Consider the following 25,831-nt stretch of genomic DNA (forward strand, 5'->3'; position numbering starts at 1 on the left):
GAACATGCTTGCAGCGTGAGAACATGCCACGGGAGATTGCCAGTACAAAACATGGTCAACCATGGAGTCTCCAAAGCTTGCAAAGAATGCAAGAAACGGCGGAAGAAGGTATGTGCATGCCACCCCTCCATATCGGAAGATGTTCATTGATGGCTAAACTGTCGTGTAGTGCGATGCGACCCGTCCGGTACGATGCCTCTATTCATCACGCAATGCCCAGCTGACTCGGCCAGTCTTGTAACCGGTGTCTCAGATCCCGCAGAGCGTTCCCGGGCTACGAAGAGGACCCAGGCTTTGTGTTCCGCAACTACGGAGTCATCAGCTCCGGCAGTCATCGTGCCTCTCCGGTCGATTCTACCCAGGTGCCTACCGAGGTGCCTACCGAGGACAGCAACTGTGCAGCCACTGTCAGTCCTTCGAATCTAGATGATGCCGAACTTGAAGCGCTCAGTGTCAACACCTTCTTTGCAGACTTCTGTGTGCCATCAAGGGACCGACTGCTTTCTCGAGGGTTTCTAGATGGTCTCGAGCCTTTGGTCGACCATGCGGGGTCTTCCTCCGACATCTCCAAAGCTGTGAGGGTCGTGGCTCTGGCAGCAACAGGTAACCGGAATGGCAGAAGCGGTCTACTTGTGAAGGCCAAGCACATATACGGAGACCTACTACGTTCGTTCCAAACCAGCATCTCCAACCCCGAGACAGCAAACACGGCAGAGTCCTTGATGGTAGCAGTATTACTAGGGCTCTATGAGGTTCGGTGTGAACAGAATGCCATCCATTCCCTAGCTAAAGGCTTTATAGATTATAATCAGCAACGAAGGGCATCCTGGTCATCACACCGCCCACGTTCGTGGTGTGTCTGCCATTCTCTCCAGCAAGAACTCCCCTTTTGATCTCTTGGGCGGAATGCAGCTATTCCAACTGAACAATCCCATATTGCTCAAGGAGCCATTGAAAGTCAGTCTTGATGCTCAAGCCAAAGCTCGATTTTTGCTCATGTCGCCTAGCAAGCCCAGGATGTCGGCGTCCTATGCGCACCAATTGTAAACTCTAGGGTGCAAAGCCTGGACTCAATCCTGCTCAAATTCAATCCCATCTTCTATCGAGCGAATGATTTGCTCTCCGGAGATTCCCAAATCTCAGAGTCCGCCGTCCGCCAAGTGATGGAAGACGCTCTGAGTTTGGAAACAATGTTTGCGACTTGGGCAGCGAGCCAGACTTTAGAATGGAAGCCGAAGACAATTGGAAGATCCTCGCGTAACTCCTCTGCATACGGATTCTGCTGTCCAGGAAGGATTGACGTCTATTTCGATTGTAGGTGGAATTTAATGTCGGCCTGCAAATCAATGCACTGACTCCTCTAGTATACGTGGCGGCAGTCTGGAACACTTATCGCAAAACACACCTGTTGATGCTCGATGTTGTTTTTAGGTGCAAGAAATGGCTCGGGCTAGACATGGCCTCACATACCAGGGAGGAGCGAGAAGCGTATAGCCTTGTCGAAGAAATCGTCGCCTCAATTCCCTTTCATCTAAGCTCAGACCCAACGTCTTGTCTCACAGAGGACACTGGTGAAGGTACAGAGCGACTTCCTGGCAAGCCTGTCGGTGGCTTATTGCTGCTTCATCCATTATGGGTGGTGACCGTTTCGTCTGTGGTCTCGCCAAAGATGCAGGATTCGATGCGGGATTGTCTAGCATGGATAGGCAGGAATATGGGAATCGGCCAAGCAACGTTGCTTTCGCAGGTAAGTGCTTCAGCAGCACTCGATATGACGATGAAGCTGCGCTAAGTTGTTGTGTCGTTGTAGTCTGATGCCAATCTTCCGTTCCAGTACATAGCTGAAGGTCATGTTCTGATGTGGGCTGGCATGCTGATCCACCCAGTCTGAGAAGAGCAGCGTCAAGAGGAACGCATGATGTTTGGGCAGACCAAGATTCGGACGGTCATGCCCTGGCTTTATTACGGCGCACACTGAAAACAACTACATCATCCGTTTCCCCACATCAATCTACAAGATACGAAACAAACAGATCAGCTCATCTGCCTACAGACAGAGCAGCGAGTCCTGCTGAGCCGCAAGAGCCACTTTGGACCTACCGGATACAGTTAGCTTTGCGCGTTTCTATTGCGTCTCATTGGCCGGAGAGACACCAATGTCCTCCCTCACTTCCTGAGAGCTATCTACAAAAGCCGGCAAAATGCAGCTGTTGTCCTCTTTGAGCTGGCCAGATATCTTCTTCCATTGGTCCTACCGAGCCTCCAGAGCCAGCATCATGCACGACATATTTCGAGATGCCCCGGTCGGTCACTGCCTTCGCTTCCTCACTTGCAACAGAATCGCCGGCTTTCCTGAGCAGTATTCACACTTCAAAGTACCGGAACGCTTTTCGAAGCCTCTACACGGAGTAACGGTATCCAGAGAAAGCCATGGCGGCTATGGTGGTGGTGGTAGTGGCGCTGACGAGCAAAGATCTGGCGGTCCTGAAGCCCAAGCCAATGGCGACGTTGAAAATGGCACTCTCCAGGATTCAGACAGTCCAGTGGGCCAAGGGGGAAAAAAAAGTGATCTTGATGGAGGCTATACAATAGTCACATGGTACTCCGATACCGACCCGGACAATCCTCAGAATTGGTCCCCTGTGAAGAAAGGCTGGATCTCCTTCGTCATACTTCTGTACACCTTCACCGTCTATGTCGGCTCATCCCTATACGTTGCCAGTATCCCGGATATCCTCAAAGCATTTGACGTGGCACCAGTTATAGGGTCTCTCGGACTGTCTCTTTATGTCATCGGATACGGACTCGGACCTATGTTATTCTCACCGCTGTCGGAGATCCCTGCCGTGGGCCGCAATGCTCCTTACATTGTCTCGTTCTTCACTTTTGTCATCCTCTGCATTCCAACTTGTCTGGTCGACAATATGCCTGGGTTATTGGTTCTTCGGTTCTTGCTGGGGTTCTTTGGCTCTCCCTGCCTGGCCACAGGGGGAGCCAGCTACGGAGACTTCTACGGCGCAAGGGAGATGCCCTACGTGATTGCCTTATGGGGCGGTGGTGCAACATTGGGTCCAGTATGCTTCCCTCCAGTATCAACAGGTCATTGACTTGGTCCTCTCATCCAATGAAGTTCAATTGCTACTGTGACGTCCCCGGACTGACAAGAGGCACTACAGGCTCTCGGACCATTGATAGGCGGCTTCGCTGTGCAGTCGATGAGTTGGCGATGGAGCTCTTGGGAACTTCTTTGGCTGTCCGGCCTCAGCCTTGGCCTCATGTTCGTGTCTCTCCCTGAGACATCCTCTGATACCATTCTCCTTTACCGGGCAAGGCGGCTACGGGTGCTCACTAGCCGAACCGACATTAAAGCCGAGTCCGAAATTCGACAGGCAAAGCTGTCTGCCTTAGACATTGCCCTCCAGGCTTTAATCAAGCCGTGGCAGATCAATGCACTTGACCCGGCTGTCCTCTTCACAACCATCTACACGGCGCTCACCTACGGCATCTACTACTCCTTCTTTGAATCCTTCCCTATCGTGTATGGCAAGCTGTATGGGTTCAACCTGGGCGAAGTTGGCCTGGCCTTCCTTGCTGTCTTGGTGGGCCTGGTCAGTGCCGTTACCTTGTACTGTTCCTACTTCTATTTCTGGGCAGCTAAGAGACTTGCTCGAGCTGCAGCGAAGTCCGGGTCAGTTCCACCTGAAGCGCGTATCTGGCCAGGCCTCATCGCCACCTTTTTGATACCAATAGGGCTGTTCATATTCGGTAAGTCAAGTTGGTCCTTTGGCATCCACAAGTTTGCTAATATGTCGATCCCCCATCTAGCTTGGACTGCTCGCAAACACGTCCATTGGATCTTTAGTCTCCTCGGTGTCGCAATCAACATGGTGGGTGTCTTCACCATCACGCAGTGCATGTTCATCTACCTCCCGTTCACATATCCTCGGTATTCGGGCTCCCTTTTCGCTGCGAACGGACTCGCACGCAGCGCCTTCGCCGCCGGCGCCATTTTGTACGCTCGCCCCATGTTTGATCAGCTGGGAGTGTCTGGCGGAGTCAGTCTCTTGGGCGGGTTGACTGTGCTGTGTGTCTTTGGCATCTATGGAATTTATTTCTTCGGTGCTAACCTGAGGAAGAGGAGCAAGTTCGCGGTGTCTTAAATGGGACTGTTAACATGCATAGAACTTGCTGTATATAAAAAGGGGGAAGTGGCGCTTTAATCGCTTATCGGGGCTTACAGAGGCTGGCGGGCAAGGACTAGACTTCAGAGAAAGCATGTGAATACAGTGACCAGCCTTCTCTATGAGAGCGATGGTAACGAACGAGTGATACAAACAACGGGTGCCCCTGTTGGGGTCAGTGTCTGTTTGTGAAGCGTGAAGATTGGCGAGTGGCTTGACTGAGAGAGAAAGTGAGAGTGAGAATGAGAGTTTGTTTGTTTCCTTCCCTGCGTTCATTCACGGCAGTCATTCACTTCATCTGACTCACCTGTACCTGCGACTCTTCCGCTGCTCATGTCGCCGTGTCATCAATCACTTGTGTCAAACCTCAGTCTTCCGTTCTTCTTCCATCTTCTATCCCCCTTGCAACCTACCAAGCTGACCTCTGCATCAACGCGCTGCCGTTAACGCTCCCTCCCTCCCTCACCAAGCTCGCTACCCTACTACCTGCTCCAAAGTCAGCTCTTCAAAATCATATCGTCGTGTTCTCAGCATGGCAACCGTCGCTTTGGGCTTCCTGAGCTTGTTGATATGGCTTCTCGCTCTACAGGATCAGGTTTACGCATACGGTGATTTGGTGGTGGACACCGCCCCTACGACTCCCCGCCCCTACGTGCTCCCGAATCTCAAAGGCGAGGCTGTCGACTTTGGCGGCTTGATCATCCGAACTCTGGTTTCCAACATCACCTCATCTGGCGCTCTATCGATCTTGAGTATCAACACTGGACCGAGTCCTCTCAGTATCGTCCACTCCCACAAGCAAGTGGAAACATTCTATTCCATCAAGGGCAGCGTTCAAGTCTTCCACAATACCAACCAGGGTCGTGAGCTTCAAGCAAATGATTTTGCCCTCCTCGCACCTGGCAACAACCATACATACCGTTTCAATGACCTTGATTTCCAGTTGACTTTGTGTATGGCTCCAGGAGGTATCGAGGATCTCTTTACAGCCGCTGGGACACCTTACAACTCATCAGCCCCGTACGACCCGGAAGATCAATCGCAGCTGAACGTTACCAAGGTGTTGGAGCTCTTCCCTAGATATGGCATCACACCAGCACCATACAACACCATCAATCTAGATTGGACCAACGGAACCACCGATGATGGGTTGGCCACCTGGCATGTTGCTAACCAGACCTTGCCAAATAACTCAGTCACACCATATTTTGTATCTAGCAACCGAGGACCAAAGTATCTGCAGCGAAAAACTGGCCAAGTGGTCAGCCTGCTGGCATCTGGCAAGCAGACCAACGACAAACTCACCGTCGCGACCATCGCGACAAAGCCTGGATCACAGCCTGCCGCGGTCAAGTTCGATGTACACCAAGCCTTTCAAGTGACGGAAGGCCAGCTCCATCTCGAGATCAACGGCGAGATAGTGACATTGATATTCGGCGATTTGGCATTCATTCCTGAAGGAACAAATTTCAGTTATTGGTCCAGGGTCGGCTTTACCAAGTTTGCCGCCTGGTCAGCAGGATCGGGACTTGCTGACAGCCTGATCATGAAGGGAGAGGAATGGAGTGATGCGGTTTGGCCAGCATAAATCTCGCGGGATGCACACATGTCACTACATCACACGCGACTCTAGTGTCGAGAAAATGATGCATCTGGGAGAGCTGGAGATGTGCTCAATACCATCGAAGTAGTATTCGAATAAACCGCCAATGAAGCTGGTACCCTCTGAGGCCGAGACTCTAAAAAGATGATGACTGTAGGCGTGTCTAACCAAGATGGTCTTTACAAAGTAGGGGTGTCGATACGTAGGAGTGTCGATACGTAGGAGTGTCGAGCCGCTTGACGCAAGAACAAAGAACCCTTGTCGGCCACTACTACGGAGTACTGTGCACATATGGTGCCGTCGTCGTCTTCGTGTTGATGTTGCACTGACCATCCACATCGAGGGGATTCCATCCTTTACTTCCCAACAGACAGACAGTCTGCGGCTTGTTGCTCGAACCCGAACCATGGCATCATCGCACCGAGGCCCTGCAACCGAGTTCCTCCATGAGTACGGAGATGCGTGGCGGTCTGTCCTACGTGTCGGGGGAGGATGGGGCACTGTCAGGTCCGTCAGGATGATCCCTCTACCATCTCTCTTCCTCCCTGCGTCCTTCTCCTTCTCCTTTTCTGCGGATGGTTTGTTGTGTGCGAATCGGTCACGGAGACCGACAACCTGAGCGACGCCGCCCCCACGGTCCTGGCGGCGCCGAGTTGGACAGACATGCAATGCTTCTGGATGATACTGTACATTTCTCGAAGATTGAGCTTGGTGCTGACTATACCATTGCTGTACGCTCATAGTGGACCTGGCCTCTTGTAAGTTACGTTCTATGTGATACACCTGGCTAATCGAGTCTGTCCCCGTCCCATCCCATCCCGTCTGTTCTACTGATCAATCGCCCTCGCTCTCGCTCGCTGACCATTTTCCTCTATTCTGCTAGCATGCTCCGCGTCATCCTATCCGGCACCATTTCATCCGTCTTTATCGGCATGGCTGGGGCCTCATTTGGCGCTCTAGTCTGGGACACGGCAACGATCCCCTTCGTGGCGTCCGCGTGCACCGGCTTCGTGCTGGGCGCCGTCGGCTTCTACCGTGACGCGGTGCGCAAGTCGCTGCGCAGCCTCGACCGATACCCACGTCTGCTGCGGCTGCATCTCGACGCCAACTTTCCTCACCGCGGCTTCGAGACTTGGCCTCTCGATGACCTCCGGAGCTCCGTCTTTCGCAAGAACTGGGTTCTGCGCAGCATGCTGGTTGCTAGCTGGTTGACTGCCACGGGCGCCTTGGATGTAAGCCTATCCGTACTCCTACCCGTAATCCCGACTTTGAGCGTGTCCTCCACATCTGCCGCTGGTCGTTGCTTTTTTAGCTGAGGCTATCCATGTTCGCTATACCACACATCCGTGCGTGCCCCGGGCCAGCAGGTCTAGCACCTATCTGTTCACAAGCTCCTACTCATGCACCATTCGCGGTTAGACACACCATGATATGATTGATTAGCTGACCTCCCCGTCTCGTTCAATGAACAGCGAATCAAGGAAGCAGAAGAAGAAGCCATCCTTGTCCCATTTACTCACCCCGAGGTGGCAAGGATCGATGCGGAAGCGGCCGCCGAAAAGGAAGACTAGGCCATCAGCATTGTTACTCTTGCAGCCACATACTCAAGAGGTCGTTAGGCAATCGTGCTGGGAACATCTGCTTCTCCCATCATATCTTCAACCGTAATCCGGTACCATTTGCACCTCACTCTCAGATCAAACAATGCGGCCCTAGATGACGCAGGATTAGGTCTGAAAGTGACCCCCAGTATTGGCCAAACTCGGTAGCACGTCTAATACCTCAGGAAGCAATAGAAGAAACGGTCGACGAAGGGAGAAGGCGGATGCGGCTTTGCGCAGTCGGCACTAGGACTTAAGCGTACCTGAATAGTGCGGCCAAAATGAGCACTGGCATCACTCGTCAGTGGTTGATAATAATCTTGCCTGCCAAGCCCCGCTACTATCAGCATTGAATGGGATCCTCGGTTGACCTGCCTTTCCAGAACAAGGTGCAATTCTTGGCTTGGCACACAACCCAAATTTGTTGCAACCTCGAAAGTTGGATTCGACATCATCGACAACGACAACGACCATCTCACCGCCTACACGACATTCAAGATGGTACGAAAGATGCCCCTTCCTCGAGCGACTCTGTAAAGACGCAGTCAAGGATATTGGATCACTAACAACCGCACAACAGGTCCGTTACGCCCCCGCCGATCGAATTCCCACCGCCAAATCGGCTCGAAGCCGTGGCAGTTATCTGCGCGTCAGCTTCAAGAACACCCGCGAGACTGCCCAGGCCATCAACGGCTGGAAACTCCAGCGCGCTGTCAAGTACCTCGAGAATGTCCAAGAACTGAAGGAGGCCGTGCCTATGCGAAGATATGCTGGAAGCACTGGTAGAAGCGCACAAGGTATGGGCAACTTCAAAAGGCGGAATTCGAAATTTTCGTGATTCAGGTGCTCTGCTGGGCAATGGCGACAAACCCTTTGGGGATCAAAGACCATGTACATGGGTTTGGAAGTGCTTGCCCAGCAGCAACACCTGGATGCGGATTCCGTCTGTAATCGTCTCCAAAGTATATGATAGCTAAGTCTCTCTCTGCAGGCAAGGCATTCGGAGTCTCCAAAGCCCGTCACCCCGTCAAGTCGGCCGAGTTCCTCCTTGGCCTACTCAAGAACGCCGAAGCCAATGCCGACACCAAAGGCCTCGATACCTCCAACCTGATCGTCAAGCACATCCAAGTCAACCAAGCCCCCAAGCAGCGCCGCCGAACCTACCGTGCCCACGGTCGTATCAACCCTTACATGTCCAACCCATGCCACATTGAATTGATCCTCACTGAGGCCGAGGAGGCGGTTACCAAGGCCGAGGACTTGGATGTCGCCAAGGGAGCCAAACTGAATGCTAGACAGCGAGGCGCTCAACGACGGAGAGCAATCACTTCTTCGTAGGAGGCCCTGCATGTTTGGCGCGTTTTGAAAATGGCAAAGGTCAAAGGAGAAGCAGCTGGGTCGTGGTCTCTCGATGCGGCATGCAACGCATGCAACAAGGTCAATGAGGTGGCGCGATTGCTCGGAAAAGGCTCAGTGCTCGAGCTATCGAACAGTCATCGCTGACTGCGTTCAAGCTCAGGCCAATCCCGTTCTTCGGCGAAGGTGTCTCTTGATTTGTAGCAGCTATTCCCGGCGAGAAGAAAGAGACTAAAAATCATGAATTCATTCTCATCTGTTTCTTGTTCTGCCATGGTCCCCGCTCCCATATCTCTTTGCGATCTGCGAGATCGATTTGTTTTTCAAACGAGACCTCCTGTCCATTCGTCCAGTGAGCTGACCATTCTTGACCAGGCTTGCGTAGGCTCAACTCATCCGACATCCTTGGCCACCAAAACCCTTTGGCTTTCTCGCGCATTGGTCGATTCTCCATCTTGTGTTGGTGTTCCAATCCCTGCCCCAGAGAGAGCACCAGCGGAGATGCGATTATCTCTTGCTTCAATCGTTCCTTTGACGACCAGTCCACATTTGTCCCCGGGGATGCCCTGCAACACCCGGTAGCGTCATTGTCGGCAATCCACGCCCACTTCCAAGGCGAAGCCGCACTGCTTGTCCTCAACGCCGGTTTCCCTCCCCGTCACGAGCTGATTTTCTCAATGCTTTCCGGACCCGGCGGGCTTCTGCTCGTTGGCCATCGTTGTCGAATGCCCGCCTTGTCTGCTTGGCCAGCAATCTGCCGTTCACGGCTTTCCTCCACTGTGTCTTTACCGTCCAAGGACAACTGCCAGCTTTCTCCCGGTTGCTGACTTTCTCCCGGATGCTGATTGCGTTTGCCTTCCGGAGCTCCCCTTGGTACCAGGCCGGGGCTACCTCGGCACGCGGCCGATTGACTGCTGTCCAGTGAGGTTTCTCTGCATCTGGCGCCCCGTCCTGGGGAAAGGGAGGAGGGTCGTTCGATCGAGGTGAGCGCAGGGTGCCGTCCGGCTCCATATTCTGTTCCGAGGCCCACAATGCACCGAGGTATGATGGTCGAAGTTCCCCGGCACGGAAGATCCCATCCATCTTATCTCTGAGTTCCACTCGGGCAGCCCGTAAATACCCCTCGTCACGAACACCTAGTTGGGAAGTTTGGGTTGGTGTGATTGTGATGGAGTAATCCAGCTCCATGATAGGGGATCGGAATCGAGCCTTTTTTCGTTTTCGACCTTCACCAGCCATTCCGAACTGCAAGCCGGTCAAGCCCAAGATTCTTGATTTTAGGTCCACGGTGTTGGATCTACGCGGAAAAGAGCTGGGCGACGGAGAAGGAGGGCGTTGTGTGTTGTCGGCGCGGTCTGACGATGTCATACGCGCTCCAAGATAGGATACGTGGAAACAAACCGTTCACGACAGTTACAGTTACAGCACGCAGAGACAAGGCGCGGGTCGAGCTCGGTGGAGCTCAATCGATTTGATCCATGTTCACAACCGGCTCAGACAATTTACTCAGCCCTCAGTGTTCCTCACTGCATGCCACGTGTGTGTGTTCGTGTGTTGGGATTTGTCGTTCAAATCACAGATAGATGCGTGGGGCGTGACCTTGTTCTCAACCAGTTCCATTCACGCAGAGTCCTCAAGTCATCACTTTCCTCGCTGCTTTATCCTCTAGATGAAGCCCAAGTCAGAGTCACAGCAATCTCACCCTCACACACTGGACATGTGAATCGACCCATTGTCACTTTCACAAGCATTTCCCACTATGCAGAGCCAATGCCAATGCACACAATCAAACAACAAGAAGAACGACAAGAAGAACGACAAGAAGAACGACAAGAACCACGATAGGAACAACGACAAGAATGCACCCGAATCCACCCAACACGCTTCTCTGGAGCACTTCTTCAACGGGAACGAGAAGCGACTGGCCTGCCTCAACTCGACGCCTTACAATTCGGGTTTCCGCCAACGCGTTTCTCCCAATACAACGGGCGAGCTGGTGCGGCCTCCGCCCACCGACCCTCCCCAACAAGCCTTGTCCTCTGCCAAAGTCGCAAAGATAAGGGAGAGGTGGCTCAACAGGCCTTGACCTCGACCAAAGTCGGAAAGATAAGGGAGAGGTGGCTCAACAATGGGAATGGGAATGGGAGAGAAAGCAGGAGCGACCCAAAGTTCTTTCTGGAGAGATACCAAGTCCTGGCCATGTGGAACGCGGACTCCACCACCAACAGACAATGGGAGGAGTATGCCAACAGGCAATGGAAGGAGTATGAAAAGACTCTGCCGAAGACGGCGGCCCGCTTGAAACGGTTTGGGCCACGAGAATCCCCGGTTAGTGCAGGGGATGGAAGGCCTAAAGGCGCAGGGGTGGGAAGGGCTAAAGACGCAGGGGGTTCGAAGACGAGAAAAGGATAGATACACCCGCAGAGTCGTCGACAATATCAACAATAGTCCTGCTGAGGAACAGGAACGGCGGGAACAACGGTCCTATAAGCTCAGGAGAAGAGAATGACATATCAATAGGCTCTAGAGTCTAAGGCAGCCGAAGCAACTTTTCTGATTCGTAATCTTACATGTGCGCAGTTGCCGGCGCCGTCAGGTCATTACGGCACATTTGAGCAGCCAGTGCTGTTCACAGGGCTAGAGGGAGAAATGTGCGCTGGGGCTGTGGTGTGGCCGTTCACCAGTGCAGTCAGGCTGAGGGTTTAGGGAGTCCCCCCACAGCACAGGCCATCGCCGCCAGTCACGTGATTAGATATATAGTTACTGACTTACCTAAGCACCGCCTAATCGTGAGTATGCCCCCTTTTTAATAAGGCCGAGTATATAACAGAGGAACGTTAGGATCAAATATTTTAAAAAGGGTAAATAGGAAAGGAGCATGCCAGGTTATTATTTACTCTAGTGTTATATAATAGGTGGTAGGAAGACTCTATTCCCATATCCTGTAAAAAAAGACTGTTGTAGTAGGATTCTTATGATATTATGACTTAGCCAAAAAGTTTTTCTGTCAAGGTCTCTTTGTATGATGATTTGTATAGCCCATTGTCATGTGTCCAGCACCATCAACCTCGATCCATTACTAGCAAACCCTTTACATCTAGATGTTTCCCCATATTTTTCACCATGCTTTGGCATATCCCGTTTCTGTCTACTTGCCCACCTTCAACAACACATATGCTGGTAGCAAGGTCCTTGATGTCACATGTCCATTTGGCAAATTCGTCCTCACGGTAACATGCGGTGTAAAAGCCAGTCGTACTGTCGTGCCCATTGCCTCCAACTGTTCTGGCGTGTGACCATTCATGTAGGAATCCCTTGGTTCCATGGTCTCCTTGGTGAATGGCTGTCCATGCTGTGGCATCTCGTAGCGGTACTCATCCGGTCCGGAGTACATGAGAAGAGCCGTTCTGTGTGCCTCGGTCATCAAACTCAGTAAATCATCCCAGTCTCGTGAGCTCTTTTGGTGCATCATCATTTGGAGGTCGGGCCAGAGCATATTGCCGCGGTCTCGGGCAAGCTTCAACAGAAACGTTTCGAACCGTGGATTCTGTTGGAGGACTGCCATCTGCTGGCCAATTGTTGTGAGTAGCTGGAACTTGACTTGGGCAGGCGTCGCTGAAAGACGCCGTTAGCTGAAGTTGCGGTCATGCTGCCATGAGGTGTACTTACATTGATAAATCTGATTGCGGCAAGACTCGATCACTCGGTCGGTGTTGGTGTCAAAGCCAGCAAAGCTGTCCACCTTGAGGACATTGTTCATCAGCCACTGCACAATAACCTTTGTCACCAAGAAGTATCGATAGAGTGGGGTAGACATGAATTGAAATGCTGTCGTCCTTGTTGCCGCATTGAGAAGAGTGTCTTTGAGCTTTTGGGGCATTGCATTGTCCCTTGCCGTGCTTGGTATGTTGACGTGTGAGCGGGAGAATGCCTCTGCCATGCCCCAGACCTTTGCCAGTTGTGCTTTGACCGCGTTCCACTCAGTTGTAACAGATGCCGGGACCAGCGCCATGGATTGTGGATTGGAGGGTTGTTGCACCTGTGGCTGGCTGCCGAACATCCCTTGGTTGCTTCCATGTGCTTTAAATGGAGTGCCGTGGCTGCCGTGGCTGCCGCGGCTTGGACCTGTAGGTGTTGTATGGTATCCCATCGGGAATTGCTGCACCTGTGGACCTTGCGGTTGGTATGTCAGTTGCTGGTTCCATGACGCGTTGCGGTTTGCACAGAAAGGGTCGTGTATGTTGGTGGGCTGTGGCTGTGGATCATGTGCAGATGGAAGCAACGGTGCAGTAGCCAGGTATGGTTGTTGCCGAGGGATGCTGTCAGATGTACGTCTATTGTATGACTGGGCAGACTGCGGCGGCATCACTTGGCTTAGATCTCGACTGGGCATCGTGCCGTGTGGTTGATTGTCTCTAAAGCGCACGGGCGTAACGTAGTGCTTCTTTGGGTTGGCGATGGCTTCACTCTGTGTCTTGATGGTGGCCATCTGTCGAAGGTTTGTGGCCTTCAACGTATTGATCTCAGCCTCCATCTGCCGCAGAGTCTGCTGTAGCTGTGCAATTTCCGAACTATTTCTGCCGCTTTCTGCGGCTGACATTGGCGTCGAGGCCCTCGTTTGGACCAGGCTCTGCAGCTCCTGCTGCTTTCTGGCGTAGGACTGCTCCGTATGGAGCAGTCTCTCCTGTGCCTCGTGAGGCACAGGGGTGGTAGGCATGCCACCACCGACGCCGCTGCCGTGTAGATACGACATTTTGGTCTGTAGCAGAAGTTTGGTGAGCAAGAGATGTGCCGTGGATGCGGAAGCCAAGCGGGCGAAGTCAGGGATTCAAGGATTCCGTGTGAAGTGATCAGAAGTGAGGTTTTGGGTGCAGGCTGCAATCTGATTCGAGTTGTAGACGAGAGGAGCGGTAACCTCGCTTCCTCTTGGCGACGTCCCGGCTCCAGGCTCCGGAGAGTGACTGGGGTATGGTGATGAATTGACAGAGAGGGCGATTGATTCCGAGAGTGAATGGAGGTAAAGAAGAGCAGTGCTCACCAAAAATAAAGAAAATTCTGTGCTGAGGAGAGTTAGTGAAGGTAAGGTACTTATAGCGGTTTCTGTGCCAAGCCAGATTGGACGACGTCGACGAGGGCGCAGGCAAATTCAGACCCGATGATGACCGCCACGTGCTGATTGAATCCTTTCTTCTAGCAACGGTGGTCCAACTTGTATTTGACTGAAAGAAACAACTCCCCAACAGATCCGGACTGACTCCGGCTTGCGATAGATCCGGAGGAAGCGCAGCCAAATCCAGAAATCAAACGACCGGTTTTTTTGAGTTTACAACAGATCAGGATGTCTGAAGATAGTGTTTCAACGGACACAGCACCAGGAGATGCCCTAAGAAAAGGTGGCAGTAAAAGGATTCGACTTCGATCGAAATGAGTGGCGGTTGAGTTCAGTGGCTCCAAGCTCGATCCGAGAGGGGATGGTGGAGGTGAGAAACTTTCAGAGTGCTGAAAGGTATCCAGAGGACAAATACACCCAGTTGCTTTTCGTCTCCAAAATCGTCAAAAATCGTCAAAGAGATGCGGCTGAAATATCAAATGTTTCTTCTGAGTAGAAGGGCAGAAGAGTCCAAAGCTCAACCTGAGCGTCGTCTGTGTGGCAAAAGAGGGAGATGAAAGAGAGGAAGAAGTTCGACAGAGGCAGACCACCTTATGTACCCCTGAAGGGAGGCACATACAGTGAATGCCCTGGATGTTTCTTCACTTCATCAACAATGGGCCTGGTGTCCAGTGGCCGAGTGGAATCGAATGTCTGTTCACTTTGCAGCCGGGACAAAGTGACTGACACATGCAAGCCAGGTATCCGATTTTTCGAGGGTAGTGAGACTACCAGGACAGCTTGATGGCCGAGGATATCACTGCAAGCTTTGGTGGCATCCTGTGTGATATGTTCCGTGGCACTGGGTTGTCACTGTTATTCGACCAGGGCCAGCCTTGTCATCAAGTGGGGCGGCTCATTTGATGATACGGGAGAAGCTCCAGCCAGGGCAGTTGACACTGCGGCCCCTGGCACAGCCAGTCGTTGTGTCCTGTCTTTCCAACCTCTTGTTCTTCCTCTTGTCGACGTCGTCCAGAATGGCATGAAACCAGGTGAAAGATGGCAAGGAAAGAGACGTACCGAAAGCACATATTGCGCCCCCCACAGGGGGAGGCAGTGCGCTATTGCGCCATTCTTTTGTTGTACAATAAAACCTGTCTATGTCAGTCTTGTTCGCAAGGTGAGTTGTGGACAGCAGATCTTACCGAGGACTTGTCAGTGTCTCAAAGACACTGTGATGATCACTACAAGGGTGATGCACCAATTATGGTGCATCACCCTTGTGTCTTCTGTCGTCTTGACCACCAGAGAGGACAAAGGAAACTAAAGACGGGGTTTAGAGGATAAAATGATGCCGAGGACAGCAGGGTGAAGAGGATGAAGAGAAGGAAGAAGATTTGGAAGAGGAGAAGAGGAGGAGGGATATTTAAAGTCGATCCGTGGGCCCTAACCCGTTACAGCCGCCGATGCAAGCTCCAGCCGCACCCATGAATGCTTGGACGGGCAGCAATGCGGCTGGACAGTGCGGCTGATGCTGTGGGGACGGCAGGGGAGAGGCTGCAAGTGTCTCTGGTTGTTCGTTTCTTTCATGTTCACAGGTCCCAAGCACCGTCTTTGTGAGTATGTCCCATGCTGTCCCATGAGATCTGAAGGCACAAACAGCCACCACCTCTTTCCAAAGTGCAGGAGCAACATTCATCAACCCTGAGGGAGGTATCACCAGGTCGGCCCATGGACTCAGCCGAGCAAATGCAGAGAAACTCACACATAGATGAACAGAAACCTAGCGCTAGATTCCTTCGAGCCTTACAACAAGCGGTCGACCCATACCGACCCATCTTCCTCCTCCACTCGCCTGAACATCCTAGCCGTCCTGACCAGCACTCTCTCGGCACCAGAGTCATCCCGCAGGACCCTGTGTTTCAACCAACAACTGCCAGCTCCAGCCAGAGAACTGCTCTAGCAATGAGATTGGTGCTGTAAATAGCGACGCTGGCGTTGTAGGCAACATACCAGAAGGTCATCACGAACAATGCCTTGTTAGGCTCGAGATCTGAGATACGGAAAGACCCCAGTGTGCACGAGAGAATACTCCCGGTGCAGGTCCGGACCTTGATCACGTCAACCCGCTCGTCGAGTCCGGAACCATTGCTTTCCATGAATGATGGTCACCATCCATCCTCTCCAGAGTCATTTTCAGCCGTCTCGCATGAGGATGACCAGGGAGACATGCCTGAGGGTGGTTTGAAGAGAACGAGTCTCCTATTCTTCAAGGAAACTGGTCTGAACATAAGACCGTTGAGCAACATCAAACAGGAGTTCACAGCAGGGAGTTAGGAAGAGGACACAATTGGGGGCATTCTTCAGGGGTTTACCACTGTTTGAAGGATTTCTGCAAGTTTCCGACCTCGCTGCCCAGGAGGTACTGTATGGCTAGCTTATAAACTAGCAGCCAATGAAGGAGATGGATTGTTGAATCGAGATAGCAGCCCAGACCGTTCCGCTGCCAGCGGTGTGTACAGCAAGCAAGCAAACCAAGTCGGAGCTGCATCATGAACCCACTAAACAAACTCCGGATGGAGAAGAAGTGTTCCAAAAAGCCTTCCAGGATGCCGAACTTTGGCCCAACGGTGCAGTGATACTCCAATCCATGAAGAGCAGAACCTGAATGTCATCTTGTCTATCGATGTTGACAGACTCCATGGAAAGTGGGTTTTCCAGAGTGTTTGTGGCCGCTGACAAGACAGAGCTGAACGTCGCAAGGTGGTCAAGAAAGGAAGCCGATGTGTGTTCTGGAGCCCGAGATGTGGTGGTATGGGTAACAGAGAAAGGAACAAGCCCGACGAATCCAGACGGAACCCTAGCCCTTTGAGGCATCTAGGTTTATCACTGGACAATTTCGAAACGAACGTTGTGTTGATTCTGGTGCGGACGATGGAAGTTAGGATTCAAATCTCGGCGTCTGGCGGTAATGGTGACAGGGATGTGGTGGTGGCGGCATCGTGATTGAACGAGTCCGACGGCGGCGGGCATGGAAACTACAATACTGTGGAAGGCAACGATGGTGCCTGGAAACAACTGTACATGACAAGAACATAAATCAAATCCAGAAGTCCAACACCATAAACTCATCAACTTTTGGACATTCATCTCAACGCCTTTCTGTCGTCTGGTGCTCAAAAGGTAGTTATCAACTTGAAAGGGCACGAAAACCAAAGTAATGGGGACCTACCGGGGCCTCCATGACAAATCTGATGTGGAACGAACTACTCCGTCCCCATCTCAATTCACCAGCTGTGATTGACCGCCCACATCCCGCGAGCCAGAAGCGAGGGACTGAATGGAAGTAATCTAAAGCAAAGTCAACGGTCGCCTGCTTTCCTAGCTCGAGTCGGCCGAAACCACATGGTGGCTCGATTCCCCTGGTCCTTCAGCTGTGAACGACTGCAGGCCCGCAGTACGCCTTGTCCTAACCAGCAGGTCAACGATTAGACATGATAAAGACGCCCCTCCCCTCAGTCATGTCAATCTCTGACGTGAACTCGCCCGGGTTTGAATGCTGTGCGCTATCACAAGGCCTTGGTCCTGGCAAAAAGACTGCTGTAGACGGCGTCAACAACGGGCTGAGCGCTAATTTGCCTACCGCCAAAGTATCGGCCGTTCAAACCCTTGATGGCATTCTCGCCGCCCGAAACACGTTCGAATTTCAAGTAGATGTCGCCTTGCGTGTTTGGATCGACCGAGATGTGTACAACATGGCCATATTTTTCTTCGCACTCGGCACGGACATCGTCCTCGAGTTCTTTGACCCAGGCCTCACCTTCTTCCCTGTTGAAGGACGTGTCAGCAATGTCGCGGGATGGAAAATAAATCTGGGACAACGTACTCGGCAGGATCAAACATGTTGCGAAGCAAAACGCATCTGCTCGCCTGGCTCACATTGACAGGAAGAGGCCTGCTTTCCTTCTTGGGCAGGGCAACCCGTTTTGGATTGGCTTCGGCGGGAGAGTCATCTGTCCTAGCGAGTTTCCGCATCAATGCATCTCTGCTGTAATTGTTGAAGTTCACACCGGCCACGTCTGTGTCATCTAGTGCACTGGCATTTCCAGAGCCCTTGTCGGTATCGCGGCCGCCTGCACGATCAAATGCGCCTCCAGAGCCGCCAGCCTGGGCCCCACGGCCACCGGAGCCGGAAAATGCGGACCCTTGAAAGCCAGGCGGGTTCTGTCCTTGAAAGCGTTGGAGGAGGTTCGCAGTTGATTCCGGCGTGAACTTGTCATTGCCAAGGCCCACTCGGATCGGACGTCCTGCGAGGTCAAAACCATTCATCTTTTCAAGAGCCTCACGAGCTTGATTGGGATCACGGAACCTGTGGGGAAATTAGCGGACAATCTTCATTTTCATTCAAACCACATACTGGACAAATCCATAGCCTCGGCTCCGTCCTGTCTCGTCCTTCTGAAGTTGAACGAACTCGAGTTCGCCGAAAGGCTCAAAGACATTCTGCAAGTCTTGCTCAGTAATGCTGAAGTGAATATTTCCAACATAGAGGCGATGGAAAGGGGCTGAGTTGTGATGGCCAGTGCTGGCTTCCGGATTGCGTGCTTGTCGGTTTTTCTCTGCTTCAGTGAGTTGGGCAATGATGGGGATTCCGAGAAGCTTTTGTCCGGTCATCTGGATCGCAAGAGGTACCGACTCTTCTTGTTTGAATTCGACATAGCCAACACTACGTATAATTAGAGCTGGGCCTACGCAGCATGGCAAGTAATGGGACTCACCCCTTGGACCGTCCGCTGACTCGATCCTTGACAATTTGTGCCTCCTTGACGGGACCCGCTTTTTCGAAGAATTGAATCAACTCTTTGGTACGTAGACGGGCGGCAAGTTGCTGAACAAACACCGTTCTCCTATCACGCTCGTCTTCAGTGAGCTGTGGTTCGGGGGTTTTGCTCTTGACACGTTTTCTCGGACTTGCCGAGCGTCGTCGATCACGATCTCGATCCCGCCTGTCATCATCGTCTCGCTTTGGTCTTCCGCCTGGACGGTAGTGATAGCGATCAGCATCTGGAGACCTGGATCTTCGACGGTGGTAGTCTTCATCTCGTTTGGAACGTCTCCTCTCATCATCCCGGCTGCGACTTCTTCTCCTGCTACTTCTGTGACTTCCGTTAGCACTCCCATGGTCGCTTCGGGGACTTTTGGTGTCGTCGTCTATCTCTCGTCGAAGTTCACGGCTTCGATCGCGTCGTTTGCGGTCCCTATCGCGGTCACGGGATCCATCACGGTGTTTCTCTCGATCACGCCGGTCGGCACGGTCGCTACGATGGCGATCATCGTCTTGTTTTAGAGTGTCTTTGACTTCCTCGGCGGCGGTGGAATCGAGGAGAGCCTCAACGTCGAGCCCTGACATTTTGAGCAGCCGTTCGTGGTGTGCTCGGTAGTGCAGAGCCGAATGAAGGATGGATTCACTTGGACGTGGTCAGAGTTGGTAGAAGAGCAAGGTTGTGCGCAGCAAACCCTTGCAGTAATTTATGCGAGGAACGGCCTAATGGCGCGAGATGCTCCTCGTTCCACAACAAAACCTCGATTCTAAACGAGTATGTCGTGGGTGTCAAGATCTGGTGCGGATGTGCGAAATCGCCGGAGATGCGCAGAAATGATGAAGCAGAGAACTTGAAATGCAAAGAGCAGCAATGCCAGTAGTGCAGGCTCAGGCGACTAACTTGACTAGTACTAGTCCAAAGTCTTATCACGTGACTGTCTTACATAAGTCCCTACCGTCATCTCAGCTCTAGATCTCGGTCCTACACTGGCAGCAAGATAACACCATTCTGCACACCTTCATGATATTCTGAGTGCATTGCTGTTATCCGCGTGCATCTTAACCTCCAAGCTGTGTTGGCTGAAATCCAACAGTGGCTGAAATCCAACAAGCTGTCGGGCAAGAAAGAGCCCCGTCTCCCTCACAGCCCCATTCGACTACACATATCGTGCCAGAATCATTCCTTTGACGATGCCCCTTTCCCAACAAAGCGGTTCTCGCAAGCGAATTGCAAGGTGCAGTTTATCTCATCACATGCCCTCGGGGGCGGACTGTTGACCGCGATGAATCCTGAAGGGTGCTCACCCACGGGGCCCAGGTCCGCCGCCGCATCTTCGTCACGTTCTTCTGACTCATTATCGGTGTCCATGCCATTTTTCCATGTGATCCCATCTCTGATGGAGTTGCAATCCAGTGGCGAGCACTTTTTCCACCAGCCCAGATCTCGCTTCTGTACTGTATCGTCCGAACAGTCATTCTCGGAACATGCAGCGTCGTGGCCTTTGCAGTATTTGCAAATGAACTCTTCGGGTATAGTAGCCACATCTTTGAGACCAGAGCACCTCAGGTGAACAGCTCCAAACATGCAGGTTATCGCACTACAGCGAATCATCCCCTCCTCATCTGGTGGCTCTCTGCAGAAACAATTCAATACACTCTCGTCTCCGGAGTCTCCGACAAACTTTGATGTGGCCGCTTCGTTTTCTTCAAGTATTTCACCTGATCCGAACTGATTGTGTAATTCACAGTACTCGAGCCCTTGCTTCTTATATCTATCTCGGAAAGGCGACACATCACGTCGGGGCTGGATCTGAAGTTCCGAAGATATCGAGTCCGTATCTTGGCCGCCTCTCATGTATTCTCTCTTTCTGAGGTATTTCTCCGTCAGCGCCTCCAGGATTCGTTCAATCTCGTACTGTTTCTGGCGGCGCAGACGATTGCCTTTCTTCGAATTGGAATCTTTTCCTGGGGTCAGGGGCGGCTCTTCGGGAAAGTACATGAATTTCAGTTCCTTGGCCTGGAGAAGTGGGTGTATCTTTTCTGCTGACTCAAGCACCATCTCTCTATCACGGGTGCCATCAACAAGTTGCGGAAGTTTCTGGTGCACCATCTCGACTTCGAATTTCTGTTTCAGTACTTCCTGAAGACAATCAAAACAGTAGTACACCATTCTTGGGTACTCTGTAAGCAAATTGTTGTTTTTGTTCCAAGCTTCGTCTGTCACGCTGCCATAGCATTCTCCAAGAGGTATCACGTTCAGGGGATTTCGGCAGGTAGGATAGGAGCAGCAGTATATTGTCTCGGGATCCGAATGCTGATGCAAGTTGAAGCGGTATCGATCTGCTAAGTCAATTAGTTCCGAGCCCAGAGGACCTTCAAAGTCACGCACGCATACCTAAAACGAACTCCGTAGCGTGGTCTTCGCCGCTGTTCTCGCCAGATGGCAACTGAGCATTGTTCACTGAATGGAACTTTGTTCCCTCGGCTCTTCCTGCATGATCCAAAAACGATGATAGGATGCGCTCGGCCGGCACAGTTTGGCGACCAGCTGTGTGCTCGATCTCATCAGATGCCAAGTAGGAACTTGGGAGACGAACTCGGTTCAGCTTCTCATGAAGTTCCGGATTCGAGTGCCAAATGTATTCAGAGATCTCTCGTTCTGTCATCGTCGAGTCTTCGTCAACACAACCAGAGAAACTGGTGAGGCAAGCATTCTCACAGAAGTACACCCAGTTTTCATCTGCGGTTCGCTTACGAGGCGTTGACTGTGACGCCGACATCTTGAATAGGTTGCGGGAGCCCTGCCGACAATGTGGCATGGATAGGAGTGGTTATTCCAAGCCTAAGGGAATCTGGCTGCATGGTACACATGAACAACGTGTTAAGTACAGTGTGCGGCCATTCACTTTCGGGTGAGGCAGTTCAAAGGTCCATTCAATCCCAGGACATGTGATTCTAACAAATCCATAACATGCGCAAATTCAACTGCGGATACCATACACACAATAACACAAGATACTGCTGTAGAGGAGAGAGCCAACAGTGCGACATTGGGACATCAACAGGGCCGGCATGTCTTTCAGGTCGTTTCGAAGTTCAGCGTTCTGTGACGTTACACCCTAAAGACTTCCTGGACTTGCCATGCACCAGCGCTGTCGCCTGCATAGAGCGATGGACCTATGCATCTGCTCTCCCGACATAGAAATTCAGTAGGCGATAACACACCGGCTAATATGTCACGGGAAGAACATAGCTTCTTTGAGAAACGATACCAATGTTCTTACGAAGCAGTTATATATCTCAGGAATGTATTGATGGCCTTGCAGGATCCCTTAATGAGAATCAGCTTGAAAACAACTCATACAATTGACTGGGTGGTTTGTAGGAGCACTATTGACACTACTGTGGAAGTTGCGGTCCATGTAAAATATTTATAATTATGCAGCAAGAATTATCCAAAGCTTTGCATTCTTACAGTCACCTAACAAGCCATGGTATGACCATTGATCACCAACGACTGTCAGAGTTATGACCCCTCTTGTATATGCCATTGTTAACGATCTCTGGAATAACAACAATACACTCTCTATTCCTATCTAGATCCGAGAGTGAGGGTTCGCTGTGGTGTGTGTTCTATGGCTTATGACATCGCCCCAGCAAAGGCGCGAACGACTTGAGTACCATGGAACACTGTGATCAGTATGAATTGAGCAGATTAAACCCCTCGTCAGAATGTCCTCCACACCATCCGCCATTCTGTGAAAGAGAAAGACTGCTGTTCTGGCCGAGGCTGAATAGAGCTGGAGCATTGATTGGCCGAAGCCCCAGTACCGCCAAATCAGGAATAGTCCAGCCAAATCTTGGCGAAGCACAATCAATTTCGTGAAGACGAGCGCAGTTCCCAATCTTCTCCCATCCACGTCGACATCAACAATTCTCATTCATCAACCTACACCAACTCCCCTGAGGTATGTGCGAAGTCCAACCCTCTTCAGCTAGCCTAAGATGAGCAATCCGGCTGTCTGCTCCTGGTCTGTACCATTTCCAGGATGCACACGCAGTTTCGGACACGCTCATCTTTTGCGACACGAGCTGAAGAACCCTTGAGTGGGCACTCTTCGTGCTCGAGGCTACTGAAGACTAACATGATGTTTCACTTGCAGACACCTCAAGTCCTAGTTTACACGACTTGAGAATCTCACCACTTCAATACCGCCAATATGGTCAAAACCTCCGTTCTAAATGACGCTCTCAAGAGCATCAACAACGCCGAGAAGGCCGGCAAGCGTCAAGTTATGATCCGACCGAGCTCCAAGGTCATCATCAAGTTCTTGGCTGTCATGCAGAAGCACGGTACGTGGATCTCCCAGAAATCCCATTTCATCTGTCGCGAAAAGAGAAGGATCAATGCGGACCAGCATTATACACTCGGGTTGATAACTAGGCGGTGGTTTCAATATTCCTCGACGACCTTTGCCCTTTAAGTATCCGAGAGATTGAATTTTTCCGCGGTCGATCTTACACATTTACTTGCCTTTCCATCCGTGTTTGTACAATGTTTATTCGGCCGCAACACCTTGTTGACAAACCATGCTGACAATTACTTCTCTAGGTTACATTGGCGAATTTGAGGAAGTCGACGACCACCGCAGCGGCAAAGTTGTTATTCAGCTCAACGGCCGTCTCAACAAGACCGGTGTCATCTCCCCTCGGTACAACGTCCAACTCCGGGATCTGGAGAAGTGGGTTGTCAAGCTGTTGCCGTCTCGTCAGTTCGGCTACATCGTTCTGACCACAAGTGCCGGTATTATGGATCACGAGGAAGCCAGAAGGAAGCATGTCTCCGGAAAGATCATCGGCTTCTTCTACTAGACAATGTATCCTGAGCGTATTCTGTATGACAGCATGAGCGAGGGAAGATACCCGAAAAGTTTGTGACTTCCAGCCGGCCCTCTCATGAGCTAGGGCCACAGATACATTAGATAGCGCAACCGACGGCTACAATGACAATGTTTGCACAGAATTACCATCGTCAATTGCCCGTAAACCTGATAGTTTCGGTTCTCTGTCTCCTCCGGTAGACCTGGTCCGCGGCCCAAAATTCTATGCCAAGACCCTTGCCCTATTACCCTTTTTGGAACTGCGGGCGTAGAACTTCTCTTTCGGCCTTGACCTCATTCTCCTGTCCATCTTTAGTATCGTTCAAGACAAACACCGCAACAATGGTACGCATTCATCTCTAATCGCGCCCGATCGAATGACCGATCAAATTGACTGATGACAACAGGCGCCCTCAGCATCCTCCGGCGGCAAGAAGCAGAAGAAGAAGTGGTCCAAGGGAAAGGGTATGATTCCGGTCCTGCCCTTCATTTCCATATCTTCCACATAGTCTTGCAGGTCATTCTGCCTTATTTCTGAGCTGACTTCTTTTTTTTTATTGCGCAGTCAAGGACAAGGCCCAGCACGCCGTCGTTTTGGACAAAGCCATCTCGGACAAACTCAACAAGGACGTTCAGTCGTACCGCCTCATCACCGTGGCCGTTCTGGTCGACAGATTGAAGATCAATGGCTCATTAGCACGGAGAGCCCTTGCTGATCTCGAGGATCGGGGCGTCATCCGCAAGGTTGTCGGACATCACACGGGCAGCATTTACACGAGAGCGGCAGCCGACAGCGATTAGATGACATTACGAGCGCCGGTGGAACAGAGGATAACAACACATGGCCGAGTCTGCCGAGCACGATTCACAGAGAATATCGCGCCTTTCGCGCCGGTGACCACATCGGATATGCTTCTGATGGGATTGATACTGGTGGAGGATGCTATGGATGCACTCGAGGACCGGTGGAATGCAGGACTCTAGCATAAATGAAAGGTCAAACACACAACCTTCCAGAATCACGGCAGTCAAGTCTTTCATTCTTCCTGTTAAGTAGGTATGCTTCTACAAAATGACGCCCTGCCAACAAACAACTGTGAGGAACTCGAAATCCAAGTGCGCTTGTCTTATTGCCAAGTTATTGTTTCATCTATTCCGTGAGATAAGGTGCTCAAATCCTGCCGATTTTGGCTTCATTGCACAGGTTTCCCTGGCGCCTCGACCTCGTTTACTGTCCTGATGTTCTTTCTCTTGGGTCTCCCTTTTTGGGCGGCCTCGCATAGTACGGGTGGTTTATCCAGATACTCTGACACATTAACCAGGTTTCCGACCTCGAAATATTTCTTGTGGTGTCTGTAGAACTCTTCCCACTTTCTCACTTCCTGCAGCACGCGTTTCTTTGCAGCCCTACGTTCTCTCTCTGCTCGCGTCTTCCTTGCCCCACTTGCAATCTCTTCTTCTGGGTCGTCAATCGGGATATAGATTTCCTCGGCTCCCCTTAGATCACCCGTCCGGTCTTCCAGAAAGCACCCTGTGACAAAAGCTCTTGTAGCATCTCGACCGGCAAATACTTCGTAGCTGCCACCGGGACCATACGTATGCTTTCCAGCAGTCACGTCGAAAATTGTCCCATTAATCGCAAGGTATATTGGCTTCTCGGGGTCGGTGCCGTTGTATAATGCTAGTTGCTCCGGCGTGAGGAGTAATGGACCCTTCCACCAGCGGGCGACTTGCGAGGGACTGGCGAACCACGGATTGTATTTCCAAAAGTAGGACGAACCAGAAGTCAAGTAGTATGACAAGGCGCACGAGACAGCGATGAGGGTGAAGATGATACGTAAGATGTCAAGAAGAGATATTACGCGGGTGTTGGCGTCTTCGATTTCGTCAGGCTGAGAATATGAATGCTCCGAAGAGCTCGATGAAGGTTGTGACTTCGGTGCTCGCTGCCGTATGGAAGAGGAGTCCATCATGCGTGTTGTGGTCGAGGTCCAGTACGAACGGCGCCCATGTCAAGATCTGGTCATCTCAACGAACAGGCAGGTGATGGGCCTGTGGCGGAACAGTTCGTCTCGTGAGATGTGAGATGTGGGGAAACGCCAGTAGCCGCAGGCTGGGAATGATCCCATGCTTGTTTCGGACGGCGCCAGCTTCATGCGCAACCAGCCACCCACGCTGATTCACCTGCACCACTCACTGCTGGTATATCCCTCCATTGTCCGTGCATTTCTTCTTCTTGTCTTTCCTCCGACCAATTCTGAACACTGACCAAACCATTGGTTCGGTGCCAGGCTGTCAC

General features: G+C 51.7%; 12 protein-coding genes across 12 annotated transcripts; 7 read left to right on the plus strand and 5 right to left on the minus strand.

Annotated features, from left to right (window-relative positions):
- Positions 1 to 51: 51 nt before the first annotated feature.
- Positions 52 to 1,891, plus strand: A1O3_03175 (uncharacterized protein; the record flags this gene model as incomplete). Its single annotated transcript, XM_007733313.1, has 7 exons — positions 52 to 108; positions 170 to 187; positions 234 to 752; positions 802 to 957; positions 1,008 to 1,314; positions 1,365 to 1,747; positions 1,811 to 1,891. 7 exons carry the CDS (start codon positions 52 to 54, stop codon positions 1,889 to 1,891), a joined length of 1,521 nt encoding a protein of 506 aa, XP_007731503.1.
- Positions 1,892 to 2,276: 385 nt separating this feature from the next.
- A1O3_03176 (uncharacterized protein) lies at positions 2,277 to 4,160 on the plus strand (the record flags this gene model as incomplete). Its single annotated transcript, XM_007733314.1, has 3 exons — positions 2,277 to 3,074; positions 3,177 to 3,765; positions 3,826 to 4,160. The coding sequence occupies 3 exons, from the start codon at positions 2,277 to 2,279 to the stop codon at positions 4,158 to 4,160; spliced, it is 1,722 nt and encodes a 573-aa protein (XP_007731504.1).
- A 553-nt stretch (positions 4,161 to 4,713) lies between these two features.
- Positions 4,714 to 5,769, plus strand: A1O3_03177 (uncharacterized protein; the record flags this gene model as incomplete). Its single annotated transcript, XM_007733315.1, has 1 exon — positions 4,714 to 5,769. One exon carries the CDS (start codon positions 4,714 to 4,716, stop codon positions 5,767 to 5,769), a length of 1,056 nt encoding a protein of 351 aa, XP_007731505.1.
- Positions 5,770 to 6,668: 899 nt separating this feature from the next.
- On the plus strand, positions 6,669 to 8,723 carry A1O3_03178 (large subunit ribosomal protein L17e; the record flags this gene model as incomplete). The annotated part of the gene is made up of 3 exons (XM_007733316.1): positions 6,669 to 7,016; positions 7,966 to 8,182; positions 8,377 to 8,723. 3 exons carry the CDS (start codon positions 6,669 to 6,671, stop codon positions 8,721 to 8,723), a joined length of 912 nt encoding a protein of 303 aa, XP_007731506.1.
- Positions 8,724 to 9,377: 654 nt separating this feature from the next.
- Positions 9,378 to 9,980, minus strand: A1O3_03179 (uncharacterized protein; the record flags this gene model as incomplete). Its single annotated transcript, XM_007733317.1, has 1 exon — positions 9,378 to 9,980. The coding sequence occupies one exon, from the start codon at positions 9,978 to 9,980 to the stop codon at positions 9,378 to 9,380; it is 603 nt and encodes a 200-aa protein (XP_007731507.1).
- Positions 9,981 to 10,500: 520 nt separating this feature from the next.
- On the plus strand, positions 10,501 to 10,827 carry A1O3_03180 (uncharacterized protein; the record flags this gene model as incomplete). Its single annotated transcript, XM_007733318.1, has 1 exon — positions 10,501 to 10,827. One exon carries the CDS (start codon positions 10,501 to 10,503, stop codon positions 10,825 to 10,827), a length of 327 nt encoding a protein of 108 aa, XP_007731508.1.
- Positions 10,828 to 11,889: 1,062 nt separating this feature from the next.
- On the minus strand, positions 11,890 to 13,494 carry A1O3_03181 (uncharacterized protein; the record flags this gene model as incomplete). The annotated part of the gene is made up of 2 exons (XM_007733319.1): positions 11,890 to 12,356; positions 12,411 to 13,494. 2 exons carry the CDS (start codon positions 13,492 to 13,494, stop codon positions 11,890 to 11,892), a joined length of 1,551 nt encoding a protein of 516 aa, XP_007731509.1.
- Positions 13,495 to 17,399: 3,905 nt separating this feature from the next.
- On the minus strand, positions 17,400 to 19,240 carry A1O3_03182 (uncharacterized protein; the record flags this gene model as incomplete). Its single annotated transcript, XM_007733320.1, has 4 exons — positions 17,400 to 17,658; positions 17,717 to 18,199; positions 18,248 to 18,556; positions 18,609 to 19,240. 4 exons carry the CDS (start codon positions 19,238 to 19,240, stop codon positions 17,400 to 17,402), a joined length of 1,683 nt encoding a protein of 560 aa, XP_007731510.1.
- Positions 19,241 to 19,829: 589 nt separating this feature from the next.
- A1O3_03183 (uncharacterized protein) lies at positions 19,830 to 21,432 on the minus strand (the record flags this gene model as incomplete). Its single annotated transcript, XM_007733321.1, has 2 exons — positions 19,830 to 20,992; positions 21,048 to 21,432. 2 exons carry the CDS (start codon positions 21,430 to 21,432, stop codon positions 19,830 to 19,832), a joined length of 1,548 nt encoding a protein of 515 aa, XP_007731511.1.
- A 1,440-nt stretch (positions 21,433 to 22,872) lies between these two features.
- A1O3_03184 (40S ribosomal protein S22) lies at positions 22,873 to 23,524 on the plus strand (the record flags this gene model as incomplete). The annotated part of the gene is made up of 2 exons (XM_007733322.1): positions 22,873 to 23,005; positions 23,265 to 23,524. The coding sequence occupies 2 exons, from the start codon at positions 22,873 to 22,875 to the stop codon at positions 23,522 to 23,524; spliced, it is 393 nt and encodes a 130-aa protein (XP_007731512.1).
- A 131-nt stretch (positions 23,525 to 23,655) lies between these two features.
- Positions 23,656 to 24,333, plus strand: A1O3_03185 (S25 ribosomal protein; the record flags this gene model as incomplete). The annotated part of the gene is made up of 3 exons (XM_007733323.1): positions 23,656 to 23,694; positions 23,940 to 23,997; positions 24,098 to 24,333. 3 exons carry the CDS (start codon positions 23,656 to 23,658, stop codon positions 24,331 to 24,333), a joined length of 333 nt encoding a protein of 110 aa, XP_007731513.1.
- A 392-nt stretch (positions 24,334 to 24,725) lies between these two features.
- A1O3_03186 (uncharacterized protein) lies at positions 24,726 to 25,502 on the minus strand (the record flags this gene model as incomplete). Its single annotated transcript, XM_007733324.1, has 1 exon — positions 24,726 to 25,502. The coding sequence occupies one exon, from the start codon at positions 25,500 to 25,502 to the stop codon at positions 24,726 to 24,728; it is 777 nt and encodes a 258-aa protein (XP_007731514.1).
- Positions 25,503 to 25,831: the final 329 nt, after the last annotated feature.

This window comes from Capronia epimyces (genome assembly GCF_000585565.1).
Source record: "Capronia epimyces CBS 606.96 chromosome Unknown aczIQ-supercont1.2, whole genome shotgun sequence".
Taxonomy (NCBI): domain Eukaryota; kingdom Fungi; phylum Ascomycota; class Eurotiomycetes; order Chaetothyriales; family Herpotrichiellaceae; genus Capronia; species Capronia epimyces.